Source organism: Setaria viridis, chromosome 3 (genome assembly GCF_005286985.2).
Source record: "Setaria viridis chromosome 3, Setaria_viridis_v4.0, whole genome shotgun sequence".
NCBI lineage: Eukaryota > Viridiplantae > Streptophyta > Magnoliopsida > Poales > Poaceae > Setaria > Setaria viridis.
In genome coordinates, this window is record NC_048265.2 from 18,296,280 (window position 1) to 18,307,428 (window position 11,149).

General features: G+C 56.1%; 2 protein-coding genes across 2 annotated transcripts; both read left to right on the forward strand.

The window, feature by feature from the left end:
- Positions 1–3,885: 3,885 nt before the first annotated feature.
- On the forward strand, positions 3,886–6,771 carry LOC117850590 (FT-interacting protein 3). The gene has a single exon (XM_034732447.2). The coding sequence runs from the start codon at positions 3,965–3,967 to the stop codon at positions 6,389–6,391; it is 2,427 nt and encodes an 808-aa protein (XP_034588338.1). The 5' UTR covers positions 3,886–3,964; the 3' UTR covers positions 6,392–6,771.
- Positions 6,772–8,715: 1,944 nt separating this feature from the next.
- On the forward strand, positions 8,716–10,404 carry LOC117847155 (uncharacterized). The gene is made up of 3 exons (XM_034728320.2): positions 8,716–9,003; positions 9,249–9,535; positions 9,633–10,404. Exons 1-3 carry the CDS (start codon positions 8,857–8,859, stop codon positions 10,156–10,158), a joined length of 960 nt encoding a protein of 319 aa, XP_034584211.1. The 5' UTR covers positions 8,716–8,856; the 3' UTR covers positions 10,159–10,404.
- The last annotated feature ends 745 nt before the right edge of the window (positions 10,405–11,149 follow it).

Genomic DNA, 11,149 nt, shown 5'->3' on the forward strand with positions numbered 1-11,149 from the left:
CGGCGCAACAAGCGAAGATTGCCCGCGCGACCGCCGACCAGCGCACGAACCATCGTGCGCCGCGCCGCGCGTGCTTCGACAGACGGCGTGGCGTGCGCGTGGGCGGCTGGCGCCGGCCCTTTTCCTCCGCGCGCGGCTGTTCCGGCCGGGCACCGGCTCCTTTTTGCGCGGTGTCAAGATTTGGATTTCGTGCCGCGTCGATCGACCTTCCCGTCGAGGATAACAGCCATGGCCCTGAGCTCCAAGGCGTGCACGAAGGAAGCTGCTGCCAATTGCCATTCCTTGGGACGGCCGGCCGTACCAGACTGTGTCTGCGAGCATGTCGGAGTCGGACGCACACGTAAACCGCAAGCAAGAGGACAAGTTCAGGAAACAGCCTACGGTTCCGGTCACGCGCCCACTTCGCGCCAAGCGGTATAGGCGTCAAACATACTCAGCGAGACGGTCCTACCTACGGGTTCCCTACGGAGGTGATTGGTTTGTTACATGGAATAGCCTGTACCTCGGCACCATACTCCCGCTGGACAGGCTGAGCATATGCAACACTGCAATGTTTGGTTGCTTGGATGTATCTGACCAGATGAGATAGTATTTGGTTGGCGTAAGATAAAAAATAGATAAATAAACATCGCTATGATATTTAATATGCATAACTATTCTTTTATAGCATCAATTTATCTTATTACTCCTTATTATTTAATATACATTAATCATGTACTAATAAAATTATTAACTTATAAATTGTTCACATCAAGCGGGTCTGGCTCCGGAGAAACGGCCACCATCCTCGTTTCCCGGAGCCAGGCAGGGATGCACATCCAGAGAGCCAAGCCGTAACTAATCGCACCCTATTGCTCTCCCTCCCTCCGGTTGCTTCCACGCAAAGGCAGAAAAGCCACAAACCGACCGTCCGGTTCCATCAGCGCCCGAGCAACATCTGTATTTTACTCGAGCTCGCTTGTCGCGATGCTGTAGGGAAACGTGACGGAAGACGAGGAAATCCATCCCGCCAGGCAGGCATGGGCAGGACAGGAACCGAACAAACACTCCCGTGCGCATGGGTATCGCCGAGGTGCCAGGCAATGAGGCCAAGACGGCAAAGACCCCGGGCCCGGTGAGAACGGAGGCGGCTCCTTCCTCAGTTCCCACTTTCCACCTCTGCTACCGGGATCCAGGCTTCAGTTTTCCTTCCTTCTGCTCGAGCTCTAGCCTGGTCCGGTTCCCACCATCGCGGTCCCGGCCCAGAGAGGCGAGGCCATCTAGCCATGTGAATGTGATGCGATCATGCGAACGATGGATCCGGTGGGGGCAGCAGACAGGGGTCGCAGGGCAGGGCAGCCGATTTGTTTACCGCTCCGCGTCACCGGTTAACCACCCTGCCGCGCTTCTCACGGTGCCACGTGGCCGGCAGATCCGCCCGCCTCGCCTCGACCTGGGCGCGCATGTGACGAACTTGCCGCTTCGTGCATTGTTTACTGTGTCCCAAGCCGAGAGCAGCAGCTGTGACGACAACCGACCGACCCCGGCGCGCTACGGCCGAGAGCACTCGAGCAGGCCTGCCGGGCGCCCGGCCGTCCCCGCGGACGGGGAATCACAGCGACGACGCCATGTGCGCGCGCTTGCCCGAAATCGGGACCTCGCGCCATCGCTGATTTGCTGGTGCCTCGCCCGTCGCCGCGCGCGCATAGTGTGAATCAACTAGCGCTCGGTCCCTCACCTCGTCCCCCGGACAAGAGCAGGCGCCAAAGGCTTTCTCCTCCGCTAATTCGCTTTCTCGTCTGCAGCTGTGTCAGGGCTCCAGTTCGAACGCAACCATTGTGCGCTCTCCAGCTCGGCCCGGCCACCCATCGCGCGGCGCATTCATGACCCAGCCACGCCGAAACGGGCACCGCGTCTACTACACTGCCGTTCTAGGGTCATCTCAGTAATTAGCACGACGAGTTGGGACAACGAACGATCAAGCCTATCTGATCGGCGTCCTGCCACAGACCCACAGTGCCCCTCAGGCCTGACTCAATGCGTGCGTAAAACCTTTACGAAAACGTCGCACCGCACGGCTGACTCACCATCGTTTGGCGCTACCTATACGCGCCCCGGGCGAGCCAAAAGGCGAACGAGCGCTTGCGCACAAACGGCAGGTCCAACTTTACTCTATTCGATCGATTCGAAAAAAAAGGTGACGCGTCACTTTTGGAAAAGCTACGAGCGCGCAGTATATCCTATGGGTACACAGTACGCTGCTCCACGTCAGGGGGGCGCGTTTTATATTCGGGATTTCCCAAGCATGTCGGGTACAAATTGCTGCTGCTGCTGCTGCTTGTTTGACGCGCACGAACAGCGTGGCTGGCTGGCTGCACATGGAAGGAGGAAAAAAGAGCAGCAGTTGGTGAGAAATAAAAAAGAACATTTGGAATTGAAGAGATTCGTGCAACGAGAGATGGTTTGGATTTTTAAATCGGGCAACGGCTACTAGAGATAGGCGCGTCCGGGATGCACGCACGAAGGTGGCACCAGCGAGTAACCTGGGAACGGAAACTTGACAAGGACCGAGCCTCCACTAGCATCGTTGTCAACACTCAACTGCAACCCCGTATCATGGGTAGCCTGATCGTGTGTGGCACCGGTCTTTGTTGCGAAAACATGTACACAAACAATCCTGGAATCAGACTCTTTTATAAATCTCGGTGTTGAACTTTATCCGTTACTGTTCCTTTTTTATAAAAAAACTTTATCAGTTACTTATGGGCTAAGTTACGGGAGCATGGGCATCGGCGCATCGCTACAGGAACAGCACCGCCGCACTGAGCAAGTGGCGCATAGTTATCATCTCTCGGGGGTCGTCTGTAGTCTCGGTGAATAGGGATACATATCCAAGATACCTTTGGGTTTTTTTTTTGGAAGGAACAAGTAATAGTTTACTCACGTACGTATCACAATACGGATCCGTGACCGAAATTGTCTCTATACAAATTCTGTGTTTAGAAATAGAAATCTTTTAGCTAGGACGGAACGCTGCTTTGTGCAAATGTAAAACGGAAACAAGTTAGAACGGGAATACATCAGGTTACCGCTCGTGCGCGCACATCCATTATTCCTACACTTCGCACTGACCATGGTCCATGATTAGAAGCTTTTACAAGACCAGTGATCCCGTCCACTCATCGTCCTGGATGGTCCAATTCCCCACGGTGAAGCGCCAGGCAATCAAGGGAGCCAGCTCGGACAGAGGAAGCGCATGCATTCTTGCTCCCTACCCTCTCCCTCTCGTCTCTAGCTAAAGAGAGAAAAAAGCCGAAAGCGTGAAGCCGCAGCACGCTCACGTTGCGGGCCACTCCGAGCCCGGCGAGCCGAGCCGGAGAGCTCCCGACGGACCACAGCGCAGCGCAGAGGATCCCACGCAGCGAGCTGGCCAGCAACATCGCCCTCCGCGAAGCCGAGCCTCCCGCGGTCCCGCCTCCCCCCCAGGGTCCGTCCCCATCCGCCTCCCAACAAGGCACGCCACGCCTACCCCCAGGCGGCCAGGCCCCAGCACAGGATTACCTCCTCCACACCACCCCGCCCGCTGACATCCCTGCCCCGCGGTCCGCGGCCCCACGTGTCGGTGCCGCAGCGGCGCGGCGGTGATACGGCTCGTCGCCGAGAGATTCGGCCAGATGCGATCCGTGGGATCGGGATCCGACGGGCGCGCTCCGCTGCGGGGCGGCGACGCGGGACAGATCTCCGCCCGGCCGTACGCTGCCCACACGCTCCCACACGCAAACACGTCGCGGAGGCAGTAGCAGCAGGCCAGCCACCCGCCCACCCCTCCGCCCCCGCCCCGTTCACACGACTGTTCGGCGGAATGCCTCACTAGTAGGGCTCCACTCCAGTCCAACCCCCGCTTCCCTCCCCCCCCGCACCCCCACGCCGCCGCCGCCGCTCCTCCCCACCGAGCGAACCCCCTCCCGCCGCCGACGAGGACGAGATGAAGGGGGCAATGCCGCCGCGGCCGTACATGGTGCCGGGCCCGGGGGGCCCGATGCCGCCCCCGCAGCAGCAGTTCGGGCTGGTGGAGACGCGGCCCCCCCTGGCGGCCGTTCTGCGGCCGCGCTTCAACATCCCGGGCCTCCACCCGTCCGCCGCGGCGGCCGCGGCGGCCTCCGGCGCGGGCAAGATCGCCTCCACCTACGACCTCGTGGAGCCGATGCGGTTCCTCTACGTGAACGTCGTCAAGGCGCGGGACCTCCCCGTGACCGCCACGGGCGCCATCGACCCCTTCGTCGAGGTCAAGCTCGGCAACTTCAAGGGCACCACGCCCGTCAAGGCCGCCAGCCACAGCCCGGCCTGGCAGCAGGTCTTCGCCTTCTCCGCGTCGCACCTCCAGGCGCATGTGCTCGAGGTCGCCGTCAAGGCTAAGGATCTCGGCGGCGACGACCTCGTCGGCCGCGTCGGCTTCGACCTCGCCGAGGTCCCGGTCCGGGTGCCCCCGGACTCGCCGCTCGCGCCGCAGTGGTACCGCCTCGAGACCAAGCGCGGGGAGAAGCTTCCCCACGGCGAGATCATGCTCTCCGTCTGGCTCGGGACCCAGGCCGACGAGTCGTTCCCGGACGCCTGGCACTCCGACGCGCACGCCGCCGCGGGCCCGGCCGCCGTCGCGTCCACGCGCGCCAAGGTATACTTCTCGCCCAGGCTCGTGTACCTCCGGGTCGCCGCCATGGGGGCGCAGGACCTCATCCCGCACGACACCTCGCGCCCCATGAGCGCCTGCGTCAAGCTGCAGCTCGCCGGCCAGGTGCGCCGCACGCGCCCAGGGGCGCCGCCGGGGGCGCCCAACCCGATTTGGAACGAGGAGTTCATGTTCGTCGTCTCCGAGCCCTTCGACGAGCCGCTCGTCGTCACCGTCGAGGACCGCGTCGCGCCGGGTCGCGACGAGATGCTCGGCCGCATTGTCCTGCCCCTCCAAGCAGCAATGCCGCGGCACGACCATTTTGGCAAGCCCGTGGAGCCACGCTGGTACAACCTCATGCGCCCCAGCGATGATCCTGAGAAGAAGGAAATGAAGTTCGCGAGCAAGATACAGATCCGGATGTCGCTTGATTTTGGGTACCACGTCCTTGACGAGTCCACTTACTACAGTAGCGATCTCCAGCCATCGTCAAAGCCAGCAAGGAAACCAAGCATTGGGATGCTTGAGCTGGGGGTTCTGGGTGCCCGGAACCTCATACCAATGAAGCCCAAGGATGGACGCACCACGGACGCCTATTGTGTGGCCAAATATGGACCAAAGTGGGTGCGCACAAGGACCATTCTTGACACGCTGAATCCACAATGGAATGAGCAGTATACATGGGAGGTGTTCGATCCTTGCACCGTGATCACAGTGGTGGTGTTTGACAATGGCCAAATTGGGAGCAAGAATGGTGGTGGCCCAGATCAGCGGATTGGAAAGGTCAGGATCCGGCTGTCAACACTGGAGACTGACAGGGTGTACACACATTTCTACCCTTTGCTGGTTTTACATCCAAGTGGACTCAAGAAGACCGGTGAGCTGCATTTGGCTGTGCGGTTTACCTGCATGGCTTGGGTGAACATGATGGCGCTGTATGGTCGTCCACTGCTACCCAAAATGCACTACACACAGCCGATCCCAGTGATGCAATTGGACTACCTGAGGCACCAGGCAATGCAGATTGTTGCAGCAAGGCTTAGTCGTGCTGAGCCCCCACTACGCAGGGAAGTTGTTGAATACATGCTCGATGTGGACTCGCACATGTTTAGTCTCCGACGCAGCAAGGCTAATTTTTATCGTATTACCTCACTGTTCTATGGTTTTCTGGCAATGCTCAAGTGGTATGAAGGCATCAGGAGCTGGCGGAACCCAATTACGACAATGCTAGTGCACATGCTGTTCCTGATACTGATCTGCTACCCGGAGCTCATCCTGCCCACCTTCTTCCTCTACATGTTCATGATTGGGCTGTGGAACTATCGTTACAGGCCAAGGCACCCGTCACACATGGATACCAAGCTATCCCATGCTGAGATGACACACCCTGATGAGCTTGATGAGGAGTTTGACACATTCCCCACATCCAGACCAGCTGACATTGTAAGAATGCGCTACGACAGGCTGAGGAGCGTCGGAGGTCGTGTGCAGACAGTTGTCGGGGACCTGGCGACACAAGGTGAGAGAGCACACGCCCTGCTGAGTTGGAGGGACCCTCGGGCCACCGCAATCTTCATATTCTTGTCCCTGGTGGTCGCCATTGTGCTCTATGTGACGCCATTCCAGGTTTTGATGGTGATCACCATGCTTTACCTGCTGCGACATCCCCGGTTCCGCAGCAGGATGCCCTCCGTGCCTTTCAACTTCTACAGGAGACTGCCTGCCAAGTCCGATATGCTCCTTTGAGCTCACAGCATTCAGCGTACGAGAAATGGGTGAAAGTTGTAACTTATTTATGTCTGGGTGAAAGTTGTAACTTATTTATGTCTGTTCCACTCGGTTCCTTCTGATTAGCATCAGGTCTGATGTGAATATGCCTGATGAGTTCGTATATTAGAGGCCAATAGTGGCCCAGGAATAAGGTGTTGGTTTAATGGTTTATTTCCTTGGTTACGCCAAAGAAAGGGAACAACTGATCCCTTTTGAGTTTTGGGACAGTGAGAAGAGGTTTTTGGGTGCTAAAATGTAATATTAGCTTCAGGTTACTAGCGTAGAACTAAAGGCAGGAACAATATTGTCCCCAGTGTATTTTGTTTGCATTTGTGTCAGTTTTTGTTTGTGTTTCAGTAATCTTGCCCCTGCACCTGGACCATGATGCTTGTTCTGGTCTTGGCACTACTAACCTTCGTTCAGTGGTCATGCCCTGCTTGTTTTGCTGCAGTTGTACTCGTCACCTGCCAGGCGGTTTTGCTGCGTTTGTTTGTTGAGAAGTTGTGCCGGCACTGGCAGATTTTGTGACTTGAAAGAGTTTGTTGTGTTGCTAAATCTTTTGGCTGAAGGTGCCGTGTTCGAGCACACTATGTTTGTTTTCTTTGAAAAGCTGAGCACACTATGGCCTTGTTTAGTTGTCAAAATTTGTCAAAATTAGGAGTGTCAAAATACTGTTCCAGCACTGTAGCATACTGTAGCGTTTCGTTTGTATTTGTGAATTATTGTCCAAACATTGACTAATTAGGCTCAAAAGATTCGTCTCGCAAAGTACAACAAAACTGTGCAATTAATTTTTAATTTTATCTACATTTAGTACTCCATGCATGTACCGCAAGTTTGATGTGATGGTGAATCTTCTTTTTGCATAGTGCCAAAGTTAGGAATTGGGGATGAAGTAAACAAGGGCTATGTTGTTTTCCGCGGTCCAGTGCAGAAATGAAGCCACATTTTCTGCGCAACTGATGCAAGAAACACCAGCGGAGGAAAACATGTGAGATGTGACCCGTGGGCACTATCTGTGCTGTAATTTCTGACAAATGAATCATGCGGCTCTTTTCTTGCGGGCAACAAACGCAGAAGCGTATGAAAAGGATGAACGAAATGGCCACGGTTGGTACGGGGAAGGTTCTGAAACATGGACTTGATCTCCCTTGCGCAACACAAGAGCCACTGGAAACCGACGCTCCTATAATTTATACACCCTTTTTTATTTAAAAGAAGTCGATACACCCTATACGCATGAACTTTATCTGACCCTCACACTTTCTCCGTCAGACATCCTGAGTTCCTGACGCCACCACCCCGTCAGCTCTCCCTCGCCGAAGCCGCCCTCACCTTCGAGGCTTCGACGTTCCATCCCCACGACAATCATCTTCTTTCTGTCTCTCTATTTGATGCGTTTACCAACGAAATTTCTAACCATCACTCTAGTGTTTTTGTTTATCTCATCTCATCATATGAATTATCCAGCCACAAAGGCAATTAACTGCTGATGTCCGTAACGTTACAAAGGAAGTCCGGGGCTTACGACGAGCCCTCCTCAATGACAGACACTTGAGGCCCACGTAAGCCCATCAAAACATACTTATAACTTACAAGCAATTTTAAAGAAAAAACTCACAGGCCCGTATGAATTCTTCTCATACTCAACAGATAAACCTTTTGACTGGGCCAGCGTTAGCCTAGTGAACTTACCTAAGAGGCCGGGCCAGCTTTTCTACATTCCGAAAATCTAGGTCCAGAGTGAATATGCGCCGTGAATATGTGTTACCATCACCTATGAGGAGCCGGCGTATTGTGAAGACCTGCCTACTGAGAGAGGAGACGGGAACCAGAAGACACGTCTTCGGAAGCTTAACACCAAATACGTGAGCAAAGACTGGGTCATCTAAGCCCAGCCCATGTAACCAATGCGGCCCATATTGTAATGGAGAGGATGAGGGGTATTACTTTAAGCTCTCCCTGCGTGGAGAAGGGGTAAGAACATTGTAGCCGGAACAGAACCGAGCGCTTGTCGCTGGCGTTAGCAGGGATGACCGCCGTCGTCGCCTGAGAGAAGAACTATCCACCCATGTTATCGTGTGATTCGTAGTAGTGCGGTAACAATACGCTAGAAGCAAAACCCCGCAAACCATGCAGCCCGGCTGATACAGAGTCCGGCACGGAATAAGGCCCACCAATCCTTCTATCACAGCAGCAGACTCGCAAGCTCAAACGAAGCGACGAAAGCCAGCCACAGTCTCACACGTCACACCACCAGTGGGGACTCTCGTCGCCGTCCGACCCAGGGCGGCGAACAATTTGGGCAGCCTCGCGCGAACTCCGCGAGACGACGACCCGCCGCGAGTCATCACGAGGAAAAATATCTGAACGCGAGGCCGCAAGTCTGCGACGCCGAGCTAGTGGTGGTGGCCTCTATCCCAAGCTCCAGCAGTTCCCCGATGGCGCCGGCGGCCGCGGCTGTCGCGGCGGCGCGCCCGTCGTCGCTCCCTCGAGCGTCGTCGCCTCGGCGGGGACGCCTGGTACGTGCCTGCTCGTTTCGCCGCGCCGCGCCGAGCGCACGCCCCACCACAACACTTGTGTCATCTGTAAGTCAGCTGCCGAAGCGTACTGGCATCTTATCCACTCTTATCTTTTCGCCTCGTCACTCGGTACTCTGCTGCCGTTACCCGATGTCTTGGCCATGGCACCTAGCGCGTTCGTGCTCGTCCGGGGTCAATTTGAAGTTTTCATATCGCAAATCGTTTTATCGTTGCACTGCAAACTCGCTGTACGAACTAGCTAGCTAGTGCCACTTGTGCGCTCTGACGTGACGATTTCAGTTCCCACACAGAAACCGTTCTGCGCCGTCGGCCATCCCCTGACGCGACGGCGGCAGGGGCGGCCGCTCTGCAGCCAGGCCGAGGTGGCGGGCACCACCGTGGACGACGACGAGGCGTGCGAGCTAGTGAGCGGTTCGGACCTCGTCATCGGCGAGGGTGACGACAGCGTCAGCGCGTACCTCCTCAAGGCCGTCAAGAACAACAACGGCACGGGCATCCTCCTCCTCTCCGACGTGTTCGGCTTCGAGGACTCCGCCACGCGGGACTTCGCCTACCGCGTCGCCTGCAACGGCTACAAGTACCGAACCTTGCCTGATAATTATCTCCCACTCGCTTGCAACGGCTCCATCCAATTCTCACTACTCGATCTGCACCTTTGATGTCTGGATGTCCAGTGTCCTGGTGCCGGACTTGTTCCGGGGCAACCCGTGGAAGCAGAGCACCCCGTTCGACGACGACCTCTTCGCGCGGTGGCTGGCGGGGCAGGCCCCGGCGCGGGTGTCCAGCGACATCGACGCGTGCACGCGGTGGCTGGTGGACGAGTTCAAGGCGGCGGGGGTGTCCAGGAAGCTGGGCGTGGTCGGGTTCTGCTACGGCGGCGGACGCCTCGTGGAGGCGCTGGCGCGCGATGCCGAGGGCTGCTTCAGCGCGGGGGTCTGCTTCTACGGGTCCCGGATGGACGCGTCGCTGGGCGACCGGATCGCGGCGCCCGTGCTGTTCGTGTGCGGCGACGGCGACCCGCTGTGCCCCGTGGAGACGGTGCGGGAGCTGGGGAGGCGCGCGAGGGGCGCCAGGGCCGCGGTGTACGCCGGCAGGGGGCACGGGTTCGCGCACCGGCCGCAGTCCGTGGAGGACGACGCCGACGCCGAGGACGCGTTCAACGCCATGCGGGGGTGGCTGCACGACCACCTGCTCGCCTGATCAGCCGGAGGACATCGTCACGGTTACACGGGTTGGGTGCCTGGCGAGTGGTGGAGTACATAGGTTTGTCGAAAATCAGTTGGAATCAAGAACGCTAGTGAGAGTTTGAGTGAATTCACTAGTAATGGCAAAAGTTTCACTTGTGCACTGACGCTGTGAACTTTTGAGAGTGTGAATTCTAATGTAAAAGTTACTCCTTTCCTTTCATTCCAAAATGTGAGGTATTTTAGTTTAGTTAGAAGTTAACTTATCGAGCTTTGACATGTTTACAAAAATGCACCAACATCTACAACATCAAATTAGTTTCATTAAGCCTACCATGAAATGGCTTGATGATGCATTTATTTAGTATTATAGGCGTTAACAGCTTTTTTTATAAATTCAGTTAAATTTTTTTAAAAGATTAACTTAGAATGAATTTATAACTCCTTGCATTTTGGATGGAACCAGTTGAAGAAAATATCACGACAGACAGGAAGTTTGATGACTACTACATGGGCTCCATAAAAAAAAGTCTCAACGCGCAACCAAATCCTGCGGCCCATGTAGCCAATTTTGGCCCACAAGCATCGGTGAGGGACAAAATTCGGCCCAACAATTGCACCAGGAGAGGCAGCAGCAAGCAATTCGCCGACCCGGGAGAAAACCTGCAACGACGCCAAGCCGAAGCCATGAGCAAACAACATCAGCAGTGTCTGTCTGCACGTTGCGTCGCGTATAACCTAACCAAGGGTTAAATAAACCGGTACACGCATGCAGCTTTGTCGCACCTAAAAACAAAGCACACCACCTTCACGACGTCAGAAACGTGGCCCAAATCATTCCACGGCCATCGCCGTCGCAGCACAGCTGAGAACGCCTAACCCGAACAAGGGAAAACAAGAAGTGATCGAGGTTACGATCAAGCCGCCTGCCTGGTTTTCACACACAGGATGATGACAGGAGGCGCCACGATCCAGCAGGGATCGATGTGTCGTCCTCCGCTGCGCTA